The following is a 26,012-nucleotide window of genomic DNA, read 5'->3' on the forward strand; positions in this document are numbered from 1 at the left end:
ATTCAACTGTCTGAAATAGGGCTGAAGCAGCAGGAAAATAAATTTAACTTTTTATTTTACTACTTGGGGCATTTCATTTTAAGAAGGTATATAGTTGGGGTAGAAAGGGGAGGAGATCTATGTACGCATCTATATTTCTATCAGACAAGGAATAAAATACTTACTATTCGAGGTATCCTCTTTCTCTGTCTGTGTACCCCAATTTTTAAATACTTTTTCTTCATCAAGTTCTTTCAAAGCTTTCATGATTGGTGTGTCTAAAGTCTCTCTCTGCTTTTTTATCAATAAACTTGGTGAACTTCCAGGTGAAAGATCCTTTTCCAGAGAAGAATGGTACCTTAAATAGTAATTACAAGACACACAGTGCTATGACCTGAATATTTTCTGTCTCTCCAAAATTCTTATGTTGAATGAGATTCTTATGATGAATTCTTATTCTCAATGCGATGGTGTGTATGTCGGGGGCAGGGAGGTGGGGTCTTGAAGGTGATTAGGTTTTGATGATAACATGAGAGTGAAGCCCCTACGCTGGGGTTAATACCTTTATAAAAAGAGGAAGAGATATCTTGATCTCTCCCTCTGGAGACACATGCACCAAGGAAAGGCCACGTGAGGACAGAATCCAGCCCAGCCATGCTGGCACCCTGATCTCAGACTGCCCACCTCCAGAGCTGTAGAAAGTAACCGTTTGTTGCTTAAGCCACCCCGTCAAGGGTAATCTGTTGTAACAGCCTGAACTAAGATGGTTTACTGGGATTATTACTAGACTAGAGGAATAACATGATGGTTGATAGTTATACTCCACAATAAATACGTATGCTTTTCAATACAAATCAATAAAACTGAACCTGTTATATAAGACCATTGTTTCCCAATCCTTTTCACAGCCTAGCGCATGCTATTGTTTAGTCGCGAAGTCATGTCTGTCTCTCTTGTGACCGCATAGACTGTAGCCCACCAGGGTCCTCTGTCCATGGGATTTCCCAGGCAAGAACACTGGAGTACATTGCCACGCCCTTCTCCAGGGGATCTTCCTGACCCAGGGATCGAACCAGCATCTCCTGCATTAGCAGGTGGGTTCTTAACTACTGAGCCACCATGGAAGCACTCAGAGAAATATAATATTTATACGACACTCTGGAGGAAATGAATGAGGTTGCTTCTGGGGGCTCTGGTGATCCACAGGGTGAGGATCAACCTCGTGTCCTAACTGCAAGCCCATGCACAGGGCACATGGCTATGCCAGGGGCACAAGTGCAGAGGCTCTGCACCACCTCTGAAAGGAAAATTTCCTAAAAGCACTAGCCTTTCAAAGTAAAAGAAAAATCAGATCCTCAAAATTAAGACATGAAAGGAACAAGGAGATGGCTCTTTAAACCTTCCTGAACTTTGAAAGGCAACTGAAATCTCTAAGAAAAGCTAAGAGTGCCTAAATGAGATCTTCGATGGAGCTGTCTCACCCAGGAAGGCAGGTCTCCTCTGGCTGGCTGTCCAGCTTGGTGTCCAGGGGCTGCCCAGTGAAGATGGAATGCTCCGCTCCTGGGATCAGCCACTTCCTCCGGCTGACATCCGAGCCTGCCAGTGTGCTGCAAGGATGAGAAGTGTGCTCAGACGCTGCAAGGTCTGCACTCTGGTTTAGACTGAGCACAGACAGCAAATAACCTGCTCTGACATACTATTTCCACATTTACCCAGGGATTCAAAGACTGCATAGAACAATCTTATCATTGTAGCTAGATGAACTCTATTTGAAGGTTTTCAGTTCCAACTGAATTGCTCTTCTTGGTCTCGGAAGAACAAGAAGACAAATCTTCAACAAATCAACGCATAACTTAAACAAAACATCTGGCTCACACCTAGAAAATTACATAATTTGTGTATGTCTTGAACTAAATCTAGCCTCAAGATTTGGTGCATTCACATGCACACAGCTCTGAACACCCCCGCCCACGCCCTCACCACACTTCACACCCTTTATGACCCATTGGAGCTCAGGGCCAGGGGATGAAGGACGGTCCTGCCTCTCCCCCGTAGACCAGGAGGGCTCAAAGAATTTTCTGTGAAGACAGAAAAGGCCTTCCATCTGCACAGTCCAATACCATAGCCATCAGCCATACACACAAACTCGTGAATGCTTGCAACACAGCTAGATTTAAACAGCTCTGTGGAGAAGGGCCCTGCTGTACTGAACAGTGCCGTTCTAGACCAGGATGTTCCTGCCTCCGTTCCTGGGAAGCACAGCCCGTCCGAAGCTCATTCCACCATCCTCTGGTAGCTCCTGCCCTTGTCCTGACCACCCTCCCCATGCACATGGGAGCTGCTCCACCTCCCACCAACCATGCAACTCTCAGAGGATGCTCACTGAACTTTATGACCCTAGAGAAGACAGTCCCCTCAGAAATCAAACCTCCAGGGACTTCCCTGGTGGTCCTGTGGCTAAGACTTTGCATTCCCAACGCAGGGGCTCCAGGTTCGATCCCCACTCAGGGAACTAGATCCCACATGCTGCAACTGAGTGTCTGAATGCTGCAATTAAAAATCCCGCATGCTGCAACTGAGACCCAGAGCAGCCAAATAAATATGTTTTAAAAAAGGAAATCAAACCTCCAAGATCCTTCCGACTCCCATGCTCAAGCATCCGCATGCACAACACACTCACCTCAAGGCCCATGACCCTGGGTCTCCCCTTCCCCTGGGCGTCAGCCCCTTCCGGCTTTACAGCTCCTCTTTACCACCCACCCCCGACCCAGGACACTCTCCTGCTGATCATTACTCATTGCCTGGAACCACTTTTCTAATCACTTTCCGGCACACCTGACTGGCAGCAAGACCTAAGCCTGGATGACTACAATGACCTCCCTTTTCTTCAGTGTCTGTATTTTTACAGCTGAGCTTTGCGGGAAAGAAGCTGCCTGCCTGTGTAGACTGGGACATCATCAGAGAATCGCTATCTCAAGTGGACACCCGACACTGGCTGCCAACACGTCTTGCTATAATCAAGGAGCTCCGATTCACCAAATATGACTATCTGACACCCTCTCCACTCTCCTCAAACCCCTCGCCCCAGGCTTGACTGTCAGGTGATAACCACCCATCACACTCCAGAGAGAAAACAGAAACCAGGAGACAGGAACTCCTGTCTTCCTCTCTCTGCGCCTTTTCACAACCAAACTTTTTTAAAAGGGTTGTCTCATCTATTTTCATTTCAATCCCAGTCATTCCTCTTCCCCTCAGTTTTTAAATGAAGAATCATTTCAAACATTTTTAGAAAATTACAAAGAGTACCATAACAAGCACTCGCCCATAGTTTTAACAAATGCTACCATCTTACCATATGTGTTTTTAAGACATAAAAAGCATATTTCTGGTTGTTTACATTTTTAAAATTACATAAAAGGCATAAGGTACACATCCTTTTAATGCTTTTTCTACTCAACATTCTGTATGAGACATACGCATGTTAATACATATATAAACCTCTACCATTTTAATCATTTACCCACAGTATGACTGTATCACAAGTTATTTACCCTTTCCCCTCTTGGTGAATGTTTAGTTTTCAATGTACTCCCTTTTCAGCAATGCTATAATAAACATACACAAGAACTTCTCTAAGGTAAACATCTATTGTATGTGTGCTCAGGTGCTCAGTTGTATCTGACTCTTTGCAACCCCTTGGACTGCAGCTCACCAGGTTCCTCTGCCCATGAATTTCCCAGGCAAGAATACTGGAGTGGGTTGCCATTTCCTACTCCAAAGATTGGTGAAAAAGTAATTGAGATTTTGCATTGCTGAACCCTGCCTTTTGGATACTGGAATACCTTCTTAAATGTGGTTATGTTATACATAATTTTAATGCACATTTTTTTGCTAATGACTTATTACTTGCTGTTTATATTTATTTTAGACTATAGAAATGATGTTAGATGAAAAGCAAATTCAAGTGACTTTTTTTTTTTAATTCAAATTCAAAATGGGTTGTAAAGCACTGGAGACAACGTGCAACACCAACGATGCATTGGGCCCAGGAACTGCTAAGGAAAGTACAGTGCAGCGGTGATTCAAGAAGTTCTGCAAAGGAGACAAGAGCCTTCAAGATGAGGAGCGCAGTGACCAGCCATTGGAAGCTAACAACCAACTGAGAGCCATCACTGAAGCTGATCCTCTTACAACTACACAAGAAGCTGCCAAAGAATTCAATGTCGCAAGTGAAAGGGCTTCCCTGGTGGCTCAGCTGGTAAAGAGTCTGCCTGCAGTGAGGGAGACCTGGGTTTGATCCCTGGGTTGGGAAGATCCTCTGGAGAAGGGAATGGCTACCCACTCCAGTATTCTGGCCTGGAAAATTCCATGGACTGTACAGTCCATGGGGTAGCAAAGAGTCGGACATGACTGAGCGATTTTCACTTTCACTGGCATTTGAAAGCAAATTGGAAAGATGAAAAAACTCACTGAGTGAGTGCCTCATGAGCTCACTGCAAATCTAAAAAGTTGTCGTTTTGCAGTACCGCTTTCTCTTATTCTACACAACAGTGAACCATTTCTCATAGGATTGTGACATGCGACAAAAAGTGGATTTAATACACCCAGTGACGACCAGCTCAGTGGATGGACCGAGAAGCAGCTCCAAAGCACTTCCCAAAGCCAAACTTGCACCAAGAAAAGGTCATGGTCACTGTGTAGTGGTCTGCTGTCCGCTTGGTCCACTACAGCTTTCTGAATCCCAGGGAAAGCATTGTATCTGAGAAAATCGATGAGATACTCCAAAAACTCAAAGCCTGTAGCTGGTACTGGTCAATAGAATATGCCCAATTCTTCTCCAAGACAATGTCCAACCACGTGTAGCACAACCAACACTTCAAAAGGTAAACAAATCGGGCTACGAAGTTCTGCCTCATCCACCATATCCACCTGACATCTCGCCAACCAACTATCACTTCTTCAACCATCTCCACAACTTTCTGCAAGGAAAATGCTTCCACAACCAGCAGGAGGCAGAAAATGCTTTCTGCTGCTGCTGCTGCTAAGTCGCTTCAGTCGTGTCCGACTCTGTGCGACCCCATAAATGGCAGCCCACCAGGCCCCCTCATCCCTGGGATTCTCCAGGCAAGAACACTGGAGTGGGTTGCCACTTCCTTCTCCAATGCATGAAAGTGAAAACATAAAGTGAAGTCGCTCAGTCGTGTCCGACTCCTAGCGAGCCCATGGACTGCAGCACCAGGCCCCTCCGTCCATGGGGTTTTCCAGGCAAGAGTACTGGAGTGGGGTGCCATTGCCTTCTCCGAAATGCTTTCCGAGAGTCTGACAAATCCCAAAGCATGGATCTCTACACTACAGGAATAAACACACTTATTTCTCGTTGGCAAAAATGTGTAACAGTCCCTATTTTGATTAATAAAGATGTGTTTGAGCCTAGTTATAATGATTTATCTGGAGGAGGGCATGGCAATCCACTCCAGTATCCTTGCCTAGAGAATCCTATGGACCGAGGAGTGTGGTGGGCGACAGTGCATAGGATCACAGTCGGACATGACTGAAGCGATTAAACACATGATGACTTAAAATTCACAGTCCAAAACTGCAAGTACTTGTGTACCAATCTAATAACTAGCATCCTATTTCTTCTGCAACTAGTTTTTTGTTGTTGTTCCATATTATGTTAAGATTAAACCAAAAAACAAACAAACAAACAAAAAGATTAAACCACATTGAGTCTAGTTCAGGAGTGGGCAAATTTTTTCAGTAAACAGCCAAATAATAAATATTTTAGGTGTTATCAGCCAGATAGACTCAGTCCCAACTACTCACCTTTGCCACTGTAGCACAAAGCAGCTATAGACAGCATGTAAGTGAATAAACTTGGATGTGAGCCAATCAAACTTTATTTATGGACACTAAAAACTGAATTTCATATAGTTTTCATGTATCATGAAACTTTCCCCCCCCCCGAAAAATTAAAAACAAAAACCATTCTGTGCTCACAGACCCTACAGAAACAGGCATAGGCCTGGATTTGGCTAGGGAGCTGTCGCTTGTCAACCCCTGATCTAGTCTGTATATGGTCATGCTGAGCAATATTATGCATAAATGTATCACAATACACTGACATTACAGCTGTTAGACATCCAGGTTGTTTTCACTTGCTCTTCATTCAGTACATTCCCAACTGGCTTCCGCTTCTATGGCTCTACATAAATGGCTCTCCAGGTCATCAAGAACCCCCAGCTTGCAAATGCAAGGGACACTCAGTCTTTATCTCACTGGTTCTCATGGTAGCTGCTTCAGTCTTCTTCCTGTTTTTTAGCAGCTATTTCTCAGTTTCCTTTTCCAGCTCCTTCTCTACCCAAAACCACAACACTGGAGCTCTTCAGAGCTCTGACCTGGACTCACTTGTCACTACACACACCCATCCATCCAATAACTTTAAGCGCCACCTACAAAGACAAAACTCTAGTATTTGTAACTCCAGTCTTCTTTCTGCACTCCAAATGCAAATTTATCATCCCCTGCTTGAGTTCCACTTGGAATTCACATGAATCTCACACTAAAATATTCAAGATGGAAATTCTGATCTTTACTTCATGGTCTGCTCTTCGCATCTCTTCCCTGGTTCAATGTGACACCCTTGGCTGTTTAAGACAGAAACAAAGGTTTTACCTGGCCTTATCTGAAACCTCCCTTTCTTACGCTCCATCCAACTCATAACTATGTTCTGTGGCTTCTACCTCCAGAATTTTCTCAAATCCTTCCCCTCTACCCATTTCTGTGGCCACAACCCAGCTAATACCATCTCTCTCCAAGTCCTTCAAGAGTCTAATTAGTCTGCTTCTACTCTTTTCCCTTCCTTATGGCAGGTTCACTGAACAAAAGTATAAAATGACACCATTTTACTATACAAAAAGCCTTCAAAGGTGCCCCAATGGACTTAGAGTAAAACCCAAACCCTTGTGTATGATGGGAACAGTAAGGCCACACAAGCCTCCTCTGGGTTCTTCAAACATAAAACTAAGCTCTCTCCTTCCTCAGGACTCAGCAAGACCACTGTCTCTGTCTGGAACACTCCCTCCCTTCCACACCTCTCTCCTGAAGGACTCCAAACACGTCTTACCTCTCAGCTTACATGTCCCTTCCTCAGAAAGGCCTTTCCCCCCAGGCAAACCTTAGTCCTTCCTTTTGTTCAATCTCAAACATCCAACTTCAGTTATTTACATATTTTTTTCTTTAAATAATCCATTATGTCCCACATAAAATAGATTAGTAAAAATTTAGAAAAAGTTTCTCCTTTGACAATTATAACTTAAAAAGGTTAACACAATTTAAAATTTTTGTGATAAAACATCAATATTAGGAAGTTATAATCTACTCTTTATTACTTTTTTTACATCAAAATCATAATAAAAAACAATTCAAATTATGAAAAAACTTACTCTGTAAATGTATCATCAAGATAATGTTCTTAGCTTATAACAAAGCTAATCTGGAAAAACTAAAAAGAAAAATTCACATAACCTAACGCAGATCCATCATCATAAGTTTTTCATTAACACAGGAATGAAATTTATGGAAGTTAAGAGCTACGGCAACTCACTCCAATATTCTTGCCTGGACAATCCCACGGACAGATGAGCCTGGTAGGCTACAGTCCATGGGATCGCAAAGAGTTAGACATGACTGAGCATTTGAGCACAAGGGCTAACACACCTTTTGAGATGTTGTAGTCCAATGTCCTTGATTTTACAGATTATAAGATTGAGCTCCAAAAAAATTAAGTGATTCATCTGAGGTCACACAGCTGGGCAGAGTCAAAAACCAAAAACCATCCCAATTCTCCTCAGTCCCAATTTGCTTCTACTACTTCCTCCTTTTGGCAAATGCCTCTGCGTAAGAGTTTTCATAATATCTAACAGTAAGATGCTTTCACACATAAGATCTGTGATGACATTTAACCCTGTCTTCCTCATGATTTACACAGGTGAGTGTCTCAGTTCAATTACAGGCTTTACCTATTACTAGTTTCATAGAGATTAAATGAAGTAACTTACTTGGCATGTGAGGGTCTCATGGGAGTTTTAGAATTATGACGAAGACTTAACATATTTTCATGCTCTACTTGCTTGACTTGAGCTTCAAGTTTTGAAATTGTCCTAATTCAAAAGCAGTAAAATAAATTAAGTACATTTCAACAAGCTTAAAATACAGCTCAATTATAAATTACTTATTTAACAGACATTTCTACGAAAGGGGTGACAAAAGAGATGCAAATCCATATAACTTTTTCATAGTAAAATGTCACATTAAACTTTAAGAAGCTGAACAAAATCAGGGAGAATAAATAGAAAGGCAAATAGAAAAAAATCCTACAAAGGAGTATTTCATATGCTATAACTAAAGGAAAAGGGAACAACAAATGCATTTAATACAGCAAGTAGAAAAAAATTTAGAAATTTGACTACAGATAAAACAGTACAAATTAAATAAAAATAAAATTCAAGCAATCAAATAAACTGCAATTCGCAAATAAACTGCAAAAGATGTTTAATTCTAACAGGTATGTGACTTGTACAAAATACACACAGGTTAGGCTCTCACAAAAGAGAAAGCAGGCTTGCCATCCAAAGCAGCCCTATTAACAAGAACTTGCTTTCTGAACAACTCTCAACTTACAGGCAGCTCATCTAATTTGTGCCATGCTCAGAATAACAGCTTATCTTCAAGTTCACCAACAGAAAATAAGTACTATGGCCAATTAATTATTTTGAGGCTTATCTTTGCATTCTTTCTGTTCTTTTAAAACTTTTGAATATGTCTTTATCTCATCTTTCAAATTTAGATTCTTACCTACTCTGTTGCAGGGAAGGTTTGAGAAAGAAAGCTCTAACAAGGCTGATTGTGTATACCAATCTGATAACAAAACTATCCCTAGAACTGAACACTTCACAGAAAAGACTTGAGCAGACAAGAAAGCTACCCAGTACTTCTGTTCTTTCCAATGAGAAGTCCTTAAGAGTATGGTAAAATCTCTAAATAAGGGACATCATTAATCTCCAAACACAAAAATACACTCTGAAGCCAATTAGAAATATCTAATCATGGCCATAGGGACCATTTACACACTGTGCCTTACCTAATTAAGCAAATCAGATCATGAATAAGTCCCCGAACCTGGTCTTTAAGAAATATATAACCACAAAATTGGTGTGAATACTATTTTCTTTTTGGAGCACAAAAATAATTCGGTGAATTAGACTACTTCCTAAAATTCTTTTCAATGACTTAATATCACTTACACTTTACCTATGCTAAGAAAATGCATAATGTTTAAGCACGTGCACACCTTGTGGGCACAGCCACCGATGTATTCTAATTATTTTAAAATCTTCGGCTAAAATCAAATGTATTTCCAGGTGATGGGAAGATGAGGATAAAATCTAATCTCAAAGTGCTTAAAAATCCTTAAGAAAGGGTTTTCTTTCCCATCATTTTCAATCTAGACACATATTTAAGGGCTCAAAGAACAATTAAAAGGTTTTTGCTTATTAGTAAGATAATAGATTTTACCTTTTCAAATCAGAAATCTGAGTATGTGCATCAAGCAATTTGTTCTCAGTTATATTTAATGTATCCTATGAAAATAAAGAAAAAATTCAGATAAGTGAAGACAAATATTTAGATGTATTCCTCTTAAGATGCATAATATAAAACTAATCCAAAAGAGAACTATAAAGAAAATTATGCATAATCAGCAAGTCTGGCATCAACCAGAGAAAATACACATAACACAAAGAAAGAAATGAGACAGCAAACACTGGTTTAATCAAATAGCTGTGTGTAAGTTCCCTTTTTAATAAAAGTGAAGTAAAGTGAAGTCACTCAGTCATGTCTGACTCTTTGCGACCCCATGGACTATAGCCTACCAGGCTCCTCCATCTATCGGATTTTCCAGGCAAGAATACTGGAGTGGGTTGCCATTTCCTTCTCCAACAGATCTTCCCGACCCAGGGATCGAACCCAGGTCTTCTGCGTTGCGGGCAGATGCTTTACCATCTGAGCCACCGGGGAAGCCCCATCCAAGTACTAACCAGGGCCAACCCTGCTTAGCTTCCGAGATCAGATGAGATCTGCCATGTTCAAGGTGGTATGGCCGAAAAAAAGGGTATGGCCCCTTTTTAATAAATAAAGCCTATTAAGCTTTGCTTGATTAGAAACAATCGGTGTCAAAATTAACATTTTTAAACACAAACTGACTGAAACCTCAGTAAATGGAAAAACTAAAACCTGTAATGATGAGATTTCAGCTGTAACGACTAGCCCCTGAAACCCCAGACATCCTGGCTACCAAGCTGTGCTGGCCTTTTCATTAACCTTGGATAATCACAACCCTGCATTTTATGCAACAGAATTACTTGAACCTCAATTACTTATTGTGGAGTTTCAGTGAATTAGAAATTGTAGATCCCAAACAGAGTTTTAATTATAAGAATTCAAACATAGATTACTCAACCCCACAAAAAGCTACTGTTTTGCAACACAAAACTTTGTATCTAAATAGTATTAATTATGTGCATTTGTATGGTATTTTACACTCTTCTAAAAACTTCATCTCATCTCATATGAAGCAACCATTCAATAAATATTTTTTAAATTAACAAATGTAACAAACTTGTGAGTTCAAGGGCAGATATTTGGAAATAAGGATACTGACACAGAGAGGATAAGTCTAGTTCAAATAGCCAGATGGGCACAAAGGAGGGGAGAAAAAAGGGAGACAGTCAGATCTCCTGACTTCCAAACTGATGCGTCTGCCCCACAGGAAGTTCAGAACATGAATCATTGACCATTACCTTTACTCTTTCGTGTTCTTTTCCAAGGGACTCATACTCTCCTAAAAGCTACAAGGAAAAACAAAAGAATTGCATCACAAGATTAAATATTATAACATCAGTGGAGTCTATAAAAACCTATAAAATCACTGCCCATACTCTTCAAAGATGCTAGTGTCATGAAAGGACAACGTTAACACATTGTTTCAGATTAAAGGCAATTAAAAAAAGCAGAAACAAAAAAGGAAAAAAAAGAGATGAATGAGGGAATTCCCTGGTGGTTCAGTGGTCAGGCCTCCCATAAGCTGCACAGTGTGGCCAAAAATAAACAGTCACATGTGGCTAGCAGCGATCATGTTAGAAGGCACAGTTCTATAAAATAGTCTGTGATCTTCAAAGAATTTGAAGGTTATAAAAGAAAAACAAAAACTGAGGAAGTGCTCCAGATTAAAGGAGATAAAAGAGATATGACTCAATACAGTATGTAGTCTTGGATCACATCCTGAACAAGGGAAAAGAGATCTGTTATCTCTTTATACCAAAAGTATAACTAACATTTATGGTATAACTAACATTTATAGTATAATTCACAAAAATTGAATGGAGCATATAAATTAAATAAGAGTACTGTACTGGGAAACACAAAGTTTTTGAGGCAGAAGCCCAGTGTGTCTCCCTTTGCCTGCCACAGCTATCCTTTCCTACTTCACCCTCTCAAAAGATTACTGTACTAATGTTAATTTCCTAATTTTGCTACAGTTATATAAAAGACTGTCTTTGTTCTTAAGATATATACCTCGAAGTATTTAGAGATAAAGGTGCATTATATCTCTAACTTACTCTCAAATGGTTTAGGAAAAATATTTTTTTCAATCATTTAACTACATGTGGACAGAATGATAAAACACATAAGATGTTATTCAGAATCTAGGTGAAGGGTATATGGAAATTCTTTATACAATTTTTGCAACTTTCTGTAAGTCTGATGTTATGTCAAAAAGTACAAGAAATTTTAAAAACTAGGAGCTCATGTACTCACACACACTAAAATTATACTATCAATACATTAAGAATAATAATAACCAAACAATATAAAGTTCTAATAAAATACAGCACACTGACAGAGTGTTCATATGCACGCCCCCCTGAAACTTTACTAAAATGACTGTAAAAGAATAAAAAACATAGTGCTTGCTAATACGACATGCTGAAAACGATACTTTACTTCTATGATTTTCCTCCTAATAACCCCCGGTCTGATGATGAGAAAAACATCAGTCAACTCTCAAGGGACATCCTGCAAAACATCTGCCCAGACCTCAAAACTGTCAAGGTCATGAAAGAGGAGGGACGTCTGAGAAACTGCCACGGCCAAGAGGAAGCTATGCAGATGGGATGGCTAAATGTGACCTGGTCTCCTGGAGGGAGTCCTGGAGCAGAAAAGGAACATGAGGAGAAAACAAGGAAATCTAAATAAACCGTTGAATTTATTAATAATGCATCAAAATGTTCATTAATTGTGGCCAAGGTACCATACAAATGCAAGATGCCAAAAACAGGGGAAATGGTGTGGGGCATATGGGGACACTCTACTGTCTCCTCAGTTTTTCTGTAATTCTAACTATTTCTAAAAAATAAAACTTTTTTTTTTAAATATAAAGTGGGGTTGTAACTATAAACATTTTCAGATATGGAAGACCTCAAAATTTGTCTCATGCTTCTTTTTCTCAGGAGATGTACACTAGCAAAACAGAAGATGTAGAACCTATACAAAATGACAGATGCAGTACAGAAAAGAAGGAAAGACAACTCCCAGGATGATGACAAGGCAAGCCCTACAAATCTGTATATCAAACCTCAGAGCAATCAGTTCAGACTGAAGCAAGGATACTAGGGAGGCAGGCAAGGGGAAAGGAAGTGCTATGCATGTTTAAAAAAACAAAACAAAACTAAGCAGATTAAAAATAAAGCAATTACTAAATTAAGGAAAAATATAATAAAAGTTGGAAGAGAAAGGAAATAAAATCACTGAACATTGCAGTTTAGCTCTGAAAAATATTTATATAGACATAAGAAATACTGAATTCTAATCCACCTATAAATAATATATTGTATTTAAAATCTAAGATACCACTGATCAGAAATTATACTATTTAACCACTGATCAGAAATCGTACTATTTAATATTTACTAAAATACTAAGAGGGGGCTTCCCTGGTGGTCCAGTGGTTAAGAATCTGCCTTGCAATGCAGGGAACACCGGTTCAATTCCTGGTGCGGGAAGATCCCACATGCCATGTGGCAGCTAAGCCTGAGTGCCACAACTACGGAGCCTGCACTCTGGAGCCCGAGACTGCAACTATTAAACTCTGCAAGATGCAAGAAGAGAAGCCACCGCAATGAGACGCCCATGCACCGCAAGTAGAGAGTAGCCCTCACTCTCCACAACTAGAGAAAGCCCACGCAGCAGTGAAGACCCTGCACAGTCATAAAATGCTAAGAGGAAAAAACGCTGCCAATTAAAATAAGACACTATAGTGTAAAAATGTATTCCAATTTCAGAGTTGTTCAAATGTAAAAAATAAGCTTCTTAGAATCAATTTAACCACACTGGAAAAAGGGGGACAAGTGTTTGGGAGCCAATGGTGAAAGACAGCTAAACTGTAGACATCTTGCACAGAAGGAATTCAACATATAACATCTGAGACTGACAGGTAAAAGAAAAGAGAAATGTAAGTTTATTATTTAGAAACAGGGAGCAAAATTTCAGAAGAAATAACTGAAAAGGCTGAAAATAACGACCTCTAGGATAGAGGATTACAAATTAGGAAGAGGTGGAGAGACTGCTGTTTCTCATTTGAAATTTGACCATTTAAACCATTTACATGTATTATCTTCATGAAAATAAATGTTAAAAAACAAAGCAGCAAGAATCAAATCTAAAGCTACCAGAAAGAAAATTTCAACAGCCGGAAATACTTTCATATTTTTTATGTACTGTCACAAAAATATTAATAAAAACTTAAACTGAAAAAACCTGAAACTTAATCCATCTTTAATGTGATACAATTCTAAATTTTAAATGAAATTAAATCAAAATGAAAAATTATATCAAGCCTCTTCTAAATCTGGTTCATTTTACCTTCCAGACACACAGATGTTGATTTAAGACCACTCAAAAGCTGCCCTGCTAGAGACCAAAAGGCGTGGGAGTGACACCATAGTTCTGAAAGCCCTGACTTCCTGTTTCAAGATAAGACCCAACCGACTCGACCAGAAAGGTATACAGATATTTGCAGCAACAGCAAAGTCATGTAAAGCGAAAACAAACGTGAAATATGTCATAACAGCTTGTAAGACTACAAAACCTGAATCTACTTTTAGCCAACCACAGAACTGAGTTATCGGTGTCACTTACATCTTGAAACATTTTGTTTTCTTGTTTTAGTCTTGCTTCTTTATCATCTGAGAGTTTGTAAGCATTCTCAAATGCCTCCTCCAAATCCTGAAGTCTAGATTTCAGTCGAATAATGGTATTGTCTTTTTCTTTATTACTTGTTCTCATCTCTTCAATTCGTTCCTGCAGAATTTTGGAGGCACTGCTGGCTGCATTGAAGCGTTCTCTGAAATCACTCTACAAAACAAAGACAAGGATAATACGTTGTTTTCAATAATAATAATTAAAAAAAAAGAGGTCTCAATAGCAGCTAATAAACTGCGGACACTAAAATATAAAAACATATAAATGGAAATGAACACATTTGATATTCTGTTATATCCTAGGAATGGAGACTAGAAAGGATTACCCTACAGAATAATATAGAGAAAAGCACTGAGGCATTCTGATTCCAGGACTCACCTATAGACCACTTTAAAGAGGAAAAAAATCACCATGACTATCAGGAAACTGATTCTGAGAGCAAAACTGGAATTTTTTGCTTCACATTAATATTTATAGGGGGGAAAAAAGCATTTCTTACCATATTGTCTCATAATGAAAATAAAAGAAAATTCAAAATGCATCTGATCTGTTAATATTCATTCAATAATCATTAATTGCAAATCCACCAGGCACCAGGTTACCAGGGTGCTAGAAATGTAAGATTAACAGAACCGTCCCTGACTTCATGAAGTTTATAGTTTAGGCGGTGCCTGCGTGTGCATGCATGCTCAGTCACTCAGTTGTGTCTGACTCTTTGCAACCCTATAGACTGTAGCCGCCAGGCTCCCTCCTCTGTCCATGGGATTTTCCAGGCAAGAATCCTGAAGTGGGTTGCCATTTCCTCCTCCGGGGATCTTCCTGACCCAGGGGATAGAACCCACATCTCCTGCAGGCAAATTCCTTACCACTGAACCAAATGGGAAGCCACAGTTTAGGAGACAAAGATAACTAAATAAACATCAAAGACACAGAAATAATGTCTAGAATATAACTGGCATTTTCCAGCAAAACATTGTTTGTAAAATTACACACAGAAGAACAAAACTTGGCAGTACATGGGGGAAAAAAACAAGTTATTTAAGAGGAAAAGGTTAAGCACTCCTACTTATATATCTAAAAAACTGAAAATATGTCCATATAAAATCTTGTATACACATGTTCACAGCACTATCATTTATAATAGCCAAAAAAGTGAAGACAACCCACCTATCACCTGATGGATAGATAAACAAAATGTGGCGTAGCCATACCACAGAGTACTACTCAACTATGAAAGAGTGACATACTGGCCCATGCTACCCTATGGATAAACCTTGAAAACCTGATGCCAAGGGAAAGCAGCCAGACACACACGGTCACATATGATGTGATTCCATCTACACCAAATACCCAGAATAGCTAAACTCATAGATACAGAAAGCAGAGTAATGGCTGCTTATGGCTGAAAGAGTATGTATGTGAATGGCGGGGATGGCTAAAGGGGTTTGGTATTTCTTTTTAAGGCAGAAAAAACTTATAAAATTAATTATGGTGATAGGTGCATAAATTTGTAAATATACTAAAACCCACTGAATTGTACACTTTAAAAGCATGAGTTTTATAATGTCCAAATTATATCCCAATTAAAAAATAAAATTTTTAAAGGGTAAAATTTGTAGTTATCATATGAAGCTAGCAGCATTCAAAACGGAATCTTAACAAGAAATCCTAAAGGAGAAGACAAGCAACATATAATGCTTTTATAAAAATATTCATTTGTCTCTAAAGTTCAGTTAATAAAAAAGCTTACATTTTTAAACATTTAGCCACTAGAACAATGACCAAAAATACCACTTACCACTTCTCTTTCCAGTAAGTTATTCTTATTTTCAAGTGTTCTCACACGACTAGTAGCTTCATTCAGAGCACTCTCTAACTGGCCACATCTAAAAAAAATATTGAAACAAAACAATCAAAAGCAATATCCTTTCTCTTAAAAGTGTCAGAAAAATCTGATTCTCTAGTATATTACATAAAACAAATTTTCCAATGTTAGCCAAGACTAAGGATGCCATTTTAGTAAAATATATCCCAATGAACCTGATATTATAACATTCAGGGAATATTAAAAATGATATGAAAAAATCTTGAAGAATTATTAGGTGAAAAAAGCAAGATATGAACAGGTTTTTGTATATTCAGATTCACAGCAGCATAATTCACAATAGCCAAAAGATGGAAGCAATTTAAGTGTCCACCAAGGGATGAATGGATATAAACAAAAGGCAGTGTGTATGTGTGTGTGTATACATGCAATGGAGTATTATTCAGGCTTAAAAAGGAAGGAAAACTCTGACATATGCTACAACATGGATGAACCTCAAGGACTCAGTATGCTGAGTGAAATAAACCAGACACAAAAGGACAAATACTGTGATTCCATTTATACAAGGTACCCAGAAGCATCAAATTAATAGAGACAAAGTAGAATGCTGGTTGCTGGGGCTGGAGGGAGGAGTCATGGGGAGTTATTGTTTAATGAGTACAGACGGACAGATTTGCAGGCTAAAACAAGTTCTGGAAATGGATACTGGTGATGGTAGCCCAACAACGGGAAGGCACAAAGCCAGTGAACTGTACACTTAACGTGATACAGACGACTGCATAAGACAGCTCAATCTTTGTCATGAAAAAAATTTATACATGCATATACATTTTTATTTCTAAAAGGATGCAAAAAATTAAGTCTAGGATGTGAGAACAGAAGATGGGTAGAAAGACTTCATATTATATCCTTCTATATTATTTCAAATTAGCATGAATGTCAGTATTCTTATAATGAAGGACATTCTTTGTAAAGCTAATTATCATAGGACATGAAAATAACAAAATACACAGAAGAATTCGGTTACCATTTTGACTCAGTGTTTAATGATGCATTGTGAATAATAGCTAGTATTTATTGGACACTGGCTACATACTCAGTCTATGTTAAGCACTTTGCATTCATCCTCACAATCCTGTGAGTCAGGACTGCTATCATTCCCACTTTACAAATGTGAATACAGAGACACAGAAGTCAAGTTCCTCCTGAGCCATACTAGGATTCCGAGCAAGGCAGTCTGGCTCCAGAGTTCAGGTTCCTATCCACTATGCATCGATAACCTCAGATATGCAGATGACACCACCCTAAATGACAGAAAGCGAAGATGAGCTAAAGAGCCTCTTGATGAAGGTGAAAGAAGAGAGTGAAAAAGCTGGCTTAAAACTTAACATTCAAAAAACTAAGATCGTGGCATCCGGTCCCATCACTTCATGGCAAATAGATGGGGAAACAATGGAAACAGTGATAGACTTTATCTTCTTGGGCTCCAAAATCACTGCAGGTGGTGACTGCAGGCATGAAGTAAAAAGATGCGTGCTCTTTGGAAGAAAAGCTATGACAAACCTAGAAAACCTATTAAAAAGCAAAGACATTACTTTGCCAACAAAGGTCCATCTAGTCTAAGCTGTGGTTTTTCCAGTAGTTACGTACAGATGTAAGAGCTGGACCATTAGGAAGGCTGAGGGCCAAGAATTGATGGTTTTGAACTGTGGTGTTGGATAAGACAGCAAGGAGATCAAATCAGTCAATCCTAAAGGAAATAAATCCTGAATATTTATTGGAAGGACTGATGATGAAGCTGAAACTCCAGTACTTTGGCCACCTGATACAAAGAGCTGACTCACTGGAAAAGACTTTGATGCAGGGAAAGACTGAGGCAGGAGGAGAAGGGGATGACAGAGGATGAGATGGTTGGAAGGCATCACTGACTCAGTGGACATGAGTCTGAGCAAACTCCAGGAGATAATGAAGGACAGGGAAGCCTGGCGTGCTGCAGTCCATGGGGTCCCAAAGAATCGACACAACTGAGCAACTCAACAACAAAAGCATCAAAGCCTTGCAGAAATGAAATACTGATTAAAACTGTTGATGAAACAGGCAAATAATAATACATTCACTGAATAGTCAACTGTAGGTGTGCTGTTATTTTTCTGTTTTAATTACCACACTAATTCTGGTATGCCAAAGATCTCACCCCCTAAGTTACAACTGTGTGACAAGTGTTAATGGCCCCAACTGGAGCTCCCAATTCGCAATTTTAAAGTCTGAAAAAAACTGCTACGTATACTGCCAACATAATTATTAGTTTTTGTCTTAGGTAAATGATTTCTCTCTAAATAACCTCAGGTCAAACCAAATCCTTTGGGGGCAGTGGAAGGGGGCAAAAATGCATTGCTCTTCATTTGCATGTTACAGGCACATTGGCTCCAGTGCCTAGACTGCTGTTGTTATTAACAACTTTCATTTATGTAAGACACTGACTTCCAGGATGCTCCTCCATCCTCTTATGACTCTGAGAGCTTCCAGACATAACAATATTTTAACTAGTTCCCCTTTACTTTGTGCCTTCTTTGGCACCTTTTCTTTGACCTAATAAGGCCTACTGGTCGCTTCTGTCAGGCTTCTGATTTCCAACAGGAAGTACCTGTGGTCATCTGTGCCCTCCTAAAAAAAACACACACGCACAGACAAGAACCAACTTCCCTAGCCTGCTATCTACTCTTTTCTTTTCATCCTAGAAAACCTAAAACTAGTTTGTTTTTTTTCCCCTTGGTCTTTTCAAACTACTTCTGTCTGCCACTGGACCCCACCCCCACCACCAACAGCAAAATGGAAGCAATAGAAATGACCAGGATGGATTAAGATAGCATGTTAACTACCACAGCAACCACACATTGGTATAAAAGCTCGTTCTCCTCGAATTCTGCAAGTGAGACTGTTAACTGGACCAGAAGATTTCAGCTCCCTCATAATTATTCTCAAGGAGCTTTGTCTTCTTTGCCCTAAAGAAGGATTATTTGCTGTCATCTAGACCCTATCAGTTTTCTTTCTTTTTTTAAAAATAATTTTATTTATTTGTTTTTGGCTGTGCTGGGTCTTTGTTGCTGTGTGGGTTTTCCTCTAGTTATGACAAGCAGGGGCTACTCTCCGGGCTCTAGGCACAAGGGCTTCAGTAGTTGCGGCTCCCGGGCTCTAGAGCACAGGATCAATAGTTGTGTCACAAGGGCTTATGGCTTAGTTGCTCCTCAGCATGTGGGATCTTCCTGGATCAGGGATCATACCTGCTGTCTTCTGCACTGGCAGGTGGGTTCTTTACCACTGAGCCACCAGGGAAGCCACCCTTCAGTTTTCAATCTGTTTAATTTCATTTGTAGAGTATGTTGCAAGGTATGCTGTTATTAATACTAGTATCTAAACTAAGCGGAAAGCTGTTCTTAATATAAGACCATGCTCCTGCGTGCCTACGGTTTTTTTAAATGAGATAATTATTTCCACAGGTGCATGAATGGCTAGGTTAAAGCTATGCATATCTGGGTCAGAAAAAAGGACATCAGCCACAGACTTATTAGGAAATAAGTATACAGGACAAAACGACACTCCTTTACATATACAAAATCTGCTCAACTGTCTCAGTACTTTGCCCATATGAAACAAATGTCCTCATCAATTTTCAGTATTTTTAAGAGGATGGCTCAGATCTTTAAAAATAATTACTGAGGCAAACATGTTTCTCTGAAAAATTTCAAATCGAAATTACGTGCTTTCAAAAGTGTTTTATCATCACAATATATTATGCTTTGGGTAAAACAATATATCCAAATTGGAGAAACACTAACTTTACAGTTAAATTACAAGTTTTACCTGTCAGCAAGAATTTGATTGGTTTTCTTCCAGTCTTCAGCTACAGAAATTTCTTTTTCCTCCAGTTTCTGTTTCAAACTATTTATTTCTGATTCATAGTAAGCTCGAAGGTCTGCTATGTGTCGCGCATGCTTTTCCTTCAGGTTCTGCCTAATCCTGTTGGTGAAAAGAAAAAATATTTAGAAAGCATCTCCTCACTCTCTCAATAGGAAAAAACAAGAACACAATCATTCTCATAATCAAAAATATAGCCTTTTCCCTTTATACACCTATAGAAAATATGAGATTAATCTATAAGTTGACAGCTATTAATAATAAAGCAAAAAAAGATTTTTTAGACAGTCTACCTTATTTTAATTTTTATGTATTACTGAAGTTCAATAAAAACAATTTTCATCATTTAAGCAGACATTAGAGAACATCTATTAACATTACAAGCCATTCCCAGAAGTACATACTTAGACAATACCACAGGATCCTCCAGGGAAGTCAGTGAAATGCATTCTGGGACACCATTGGCTGTACCTGGAAGCTGGGACTGACTGACTGAGACAGGCGGTCCCAGAACAGGGTTTTCTTCATCTACAGTGCTGACTGAGATGTTGTTACTACCAACGGTATATACTGAAGGAAACGTGGAACTGGTCCTACTCTCATTTCGGAATGCCTGATTTTTCCAAGGGTCCACTGGCGAAACTTTTGCATCTGTAGGATATTTTGGGAAACCAGATAACTGAAAAGTGATATGACTTGCTTGTGAAAACAAGTCTATGTCAGAGTGACTAGAGAGACTAGGATCTAGAACAGAGTCCGGTGAAAAGGATATTCTGTCATCAAGAGCATTCAAAAAGCTATGTGGTTGAATCCCTGAAATCTGCTGATTTGGCTTCATGTGTAACGTTGGGTCCAGAGTCAGTACCTAGAAATAAGACAGAGAACAGTAAGCTTTCTCTCTCTCCGCGCAGGTTTGTTTGTTTGTTTAAGTGAGTAGGCTTTAGATCTCCTAGGGAAAAGAAGCTCAAGATGCGAGTTAAAGTCATGAAGCATCTTTTATTTTCACCCAGCAGTGCTGACAACTTTACCTCTGGCGGATGATTTGGGTTGGAAGCAGAAGTGAGATTCCTCTCAGGTAACTGCTTGTTTTCCCTTTGTTTTTTATGATAAATATCCTTCAGTGATGGTGGCTTCATCTCATTACTAGTATTAGACTTAAAGATATGAAACAAAATCATTCAAATATTATCAATGAATCAATGATGAAAAAAGTTTACTTTCCTGATATCAAGATCAGCACCATAAAAAGGTTTTTTGAAAAATTTAAAATAAACCAAGATGCTAGACCATCAGATTTATAATAAGAGTTTGGAAGTCATTCCCCATTACCTGTTACCTATAAATATTAACGGGATAATTTTAACCTAAGATATTTAAAACCCTAAGAACGCTTTCAAAGAATAAAATCCGTGGTAATCTCCTTACTTAAAATAAGAACCAAGTTCTAAATAAAAGACTTCATAATGAGTGAATGAAGCGGGACGAGAAAACTTCCAACCAGATTTATTTCCTGTGACTTGAAGGAACAAGTCAAGAGTGTCAAGAGTGGAGTTGCCTCGCTCTGTAGTTACATTCATGTTTAAGAGCTGGCAGTCTCTGGTGCCTCAGATGGTAAAGAATCTGCCTGCAATATGGGAAACCTGTGTTTGGGGTTGGGAAGATCCCCTGGAGGAGGGCACGGCAACCCACTCCAGGAGTCTTGCCTGGAGAATCTCCATGGACAGAGGAGCCTGGCGGGTTACAGTGCATGAGGTCGCAAAGAGTCAGACACGACTGAGTGACTAAGCACAGCACAGCACAGACAACAAGAAGTGTTAAGAAAGAAGTTACCCAATGAAAATAAGACCTCCTTTAGATTAGTTATAAAAATAAGAAGATACAATCCTAACTTCCACAACTGAAATCAGGGCTTGGCTACACTGGAAGTGTTACAAAGAGGCCTCAGCTCCAAATAGTAACACACCGGGCCTAACTTATCTTAAGACGGGACATACTGTAGGTCATGACAGGGTACCATTTAACTCTGGGCCTCAAATTTAAACTGTGGACATTCTCTCAAATGATATTACAGATTCAGTGAGAGATACACTGAAAGCACTGAAAGAACACAGTCGTCACACAGCTTTAAGCTTTTAAACTGTCCCATTTCCAGATACCACAGAGACTGCCGAGCACCACAAATTAATATTTTTTAATAAACCCTTAACTAGCTTGTGAAAAAGACAATTATACTTTGTGTGTGTGCACTAGAGGCATTAATTTGTTAAATGTAAACTTTTAAAATTAACGATTTCTATAACCCCACTTTGAAATTTTACTTTTATATACCTACAACCCAGAAGCCTTTTCAAGTGTTAAAGCCCACGCTGAGCAGCAGTTCTTCCGCTCTGGCCACAGCCTGAGAAAACTACTCCGGGGGCCTGGGTGAAGAGTTATAACTATTCTATTTAGGGCTCATAGTAATACAAAGTGACTTTTTTCACCTTGGAATGGGTGAAGGGATGGATGGACAGAGAGATGGGTAAATGAATGAATGGATCAAAAACAGCATATTAGAGAAACACTTGGAAAGTAGCCCTATACTGGGGCTTCCCTGGTGGCTCAGTGGTAAAGAATCTGCCTGTTGATGCAGGAGACATGGGTTCGATCCCTGGGTTGGGAAGATCCCCTCGAGAAGGAAAGGGCAACCCACTTCAGTATTCTCACCTGTAAAATCCCATGGACAGGGGAGCCTGGCAGGCTACAGTCCATGGGGTCACAAAGAGTCAGACACGACTGAGCACACACAGCCCTATACAAGGGACTGCTGCTTTTTTCGCCATGCCACAAGGCTTGTTGGATCTTAGTTCCCCAACCAGGAATTGAACCAAGGTCCTCAGGAGTAAGAGCACAGAGTCCCAACCACTGGACCACCAGGGAACTCCCTTTTCACTACCTTTACGATTTCTCTTGTCATATTTTAACATCTCTGAACAGAGAATGCCTCTTATAATTAATAATATCCTACAAATGCCTTTGGTCAAGTAGTAGCTGTGACACAATTGTCACTGGCTGCTCATATGCAAATAAAAAAGCCACCAAAATTGGCCAAACAGGTGTCAGCAGCTTGGAAGAAAATCCTAATGATTTGAACCTGTGCTGGAATCCCTGAGAACCAATATATAAGGGACAGTGAATCAGCTGCTTAAGCAACATTCCCCATCTGAGGGTGAAATACAGGTCAGTCCTACATAACTACTAAGCCAGGTAGAAACTCAGCACCAAGGCTTTTCATTCTCTTTTAAAGAAATGTAAAGTCACCAATGATCTTGGTGGCCCAAGGGAAATGGAGTATGGAAAACACAGAAACCAGCACCGACGTAAGAGAAGAGTGTGAAGAGTTAAGCCCCTGAAGGTAAAGACGTTTCAACCAATTTACTTCACTTATATTTTTCATTAAGTATATATGAGAAATAGATGATAAAAATATATTTAAGTCTATAAAACAAATTCTAAGTGATAAGAAAGCATTGCATCAGTCTAATTGATGCATTTTTTTTTTTTCTTGGTAGAATAGGAAGCAGGAAGGCTTAAAACTGATGGGTACTTAATATTTGAGTCAACAAAACAGAGTGTTCATTTACAGATGTTGCAGATCAAGAAAACACACACAGTGAGCCTATAACTGAAAAGCCCATTGAGTCTCCCAGACCCCTCAATCTCACTTCCCCAGCCCTTCCTTCTGTGTGTTTATCTGTCTCTTTCACTCCTTTCCTGAAGGATAGAGTGCTGGTCTCCACCTTCTCTGGGACTCAGACGTCCACAGATCTGCTGGTCCCATGTTGTCCAGTCCATCTACGCCTGTCATTGTGTTTACAGCTCTCCTGGTTACTTTAATCATAGCTCTCCTTTCCTCCAACCTATTTTCTCATCCCCTGATCTAAGCACAGAAGAGAGAGAGATATATATCGATATACATCGATATACACATACTAGATATTTTTATTTCTTTGCTCTGAAGTCAATAAAATATTTACATTTCTTGCTCAAAGAAAATCAATACAGTAACTTAATTATGACAAAATGGATCAGTGGGAGGTTATAACAGAGTAGAAAACCAAAACCAGGTCTGGAAACGGGAAAAGTTTGTCTGTGTACTTACTACATTGAAAATAGTGGACACAAACCATGTCATTTAATTTCATATGACACTGGGCATTTTTAATTTCATTTTTAAGTAATTTTCCTAAGATCACACGAGCAATGAATGATAGAGACCAAATTCGAAAGCAGGCGGGTATGATTTAAGGCCCATGCCTTTTTTCTGTATATCAGAAATTTAAAAATACAAAATTTATAAATGAAACAGTATACAATTGTGCAACACAAATATACATGTGTGTCATGTGTTATCAAGTTACCTGGCTTGGTGATATATCCGTGGAGGAGGCTGGTGCAAATGTCTTCTCTAAAGTCTCAGGCAAAGAGTGATACATGTCCTTTTCCTCCAGTTTCCAGTAAGTCAGTCCTAATGTGAAAAAATACACAGAATAGATAAAGGTGAGGAAAAAGAATAATAGTGTTTTCTAGAAGAACTTATTTCTACCTAAAGAAAATTAAATATGGGAGGTTTTGGCTACCTGGATACAGAAAATTGAATTTAGAAGGAAAAAAAAAATTCACTTAAATGTCTTGCCATGTAGGAGTCCTAACTTAATAATTAAAATATTTTAAACTGAACTATAAATACTTAAGACTTTTTTTTAATGTGGACCATTTTAAACATCTTTATTGCTTATAATATTGTTTATGTTTTGGTTTTTTGGACCTGAGGCATGTGTGATTAGCTCCCTGACCAGGGATCGAACCTGCACCCCCTGTGTTGGAAGGTGAAGTCTGAACTGCTGGATGGCCAGGGAAGTCCCTAAAATATTTTTTAAAAAGACAACAATTTCTTTATGCAAAGTACAGACTTATACAGGAGCAATGTAAACAACTTAACAATTCAAATGCTTATTGAGCATTTACTATGCTAGCTGCAGGGAGGAGGCAAAAAGACTACAGTGTATATACAGTATGTCAGAAGGTGGCGAGCACTCCGGTAAAATTTAAAAACTGGGCGTAAGGGAGGATGCAGTGTGTGTGGAAGGGAGGACAGGTGTTCTTACCGAATAGGATGGTTGAGGTTGGCCGTGTTAGCCATGTATGAGGAGGTTCCCCCCAAAAGGAGTGAGGAGAACATCCACGTACAGGAAGCAGCTGAACAAAACCCCTAAAACGAGAATTCATCTGATATATTTGAGCAAAAAGCCTCCCTGCTAAATCAGAGAAAAGGGGAGACTAGGAGACACTCAGGTCCAACAGCAGGGCTAGATGTCTGTAGGCCTGTGGGAATAAGGACAAACTCCGGGCTCTTATTCTGCACATAGCAGACCCACCGCAGGGTTTATGCAGAGGAGTCACGTGATCGGATCGGTCCTTACAAAGGATCCCACTGGCTACAGTGTTGAAAACAGATGCAAGGTGCAAGGTGAAAGCAGGGAGGCTGGTCAGGAGGCTCATGGGAGCCCAGAGGGCAGGTGATGAGGCTCTGCGAAGGATGAGAGCAGAGAGGTGGTGACTGTTGCTAGCGTCTGGCAACTTTCACAGGCAAAGCTGATTCATCCTGAATCGGATGTGGGATGGTGGAAAAAGGAGTTAGCGTGTAAAGCCATTAAGACTAAAATACGTTCACCATGGAGAATACAGAATGGCTCACAGGGGAGTTGAATTTCTTAATTCACTTTGGATATCTGAGAAAACTCTGAGATGATTTTTGTAGCCATTTGAAATAACTGTAAAAAAAAAAAAAACCACTTCTATCTTTTCAAAACCTGTAGCACAAATTAAGGCAAGTGAGGAAGTTACAGATGCAGAGACATAAGACAACACACAATACACCTTAGAAACCCCTTTAGTATACAGTACACGATTATCACCCTAGGAGAAATGCACA

The 26,012-nt window shown here is 39.4% G+C and overlaps 1 protein-coding gene across 1 annotated transcript in view; it reads right to left on the reverse strand.

Moving 5' to 3' along the window:
• Nucleotides 1-26,012, reverse strand: part of MPHOSPH9 (M-phase phosphoprotein 9) — a 54,028-nt gene that overhangs the window by 10,295 nt on the left and 17,721 nt on the right. The window contains 11 exon segments of the mRNA XM_005904670.3: nt 165-337; nt 1,461-1,586; nt 8,040-8,141; nt 9,556-9,620; nt 10,839-10,886; nt 14,236-14,451; nt 16,097-16,184; nt 19,985-20,140; nt 20,443-20,903; nt 21,067-21,192; nt 24,439-24,545. Coding sequence (XP_005904732.2) covers nt 165-337; nt 1,461-1,586; nt 8,040-8,141; nt 9,556-9,620; nt 10,839-10,886; nt 14,236-14,451; nt 16,097-16,184; nt 19,985-20,140; nt 20,443-20,903; nt 21,067-21,192; nt 24,439-24,545 — 1,668 coding nt within the window.

The sequence above is a fragment of the Bos mutus genome, chromosome 17 (genome assembly GCF_027580195.1).
Source record: "Bos mutus isolate GX-2022 chromosome 17, NWIPB_WYAK_1.1, whole genome shotgun sequence".
Lineage (NCBI taxonomy): Eukaryota > Metazoa > Chordata > Mammalia > Artiodactyla > Bovidae > Bos > Bos mutus.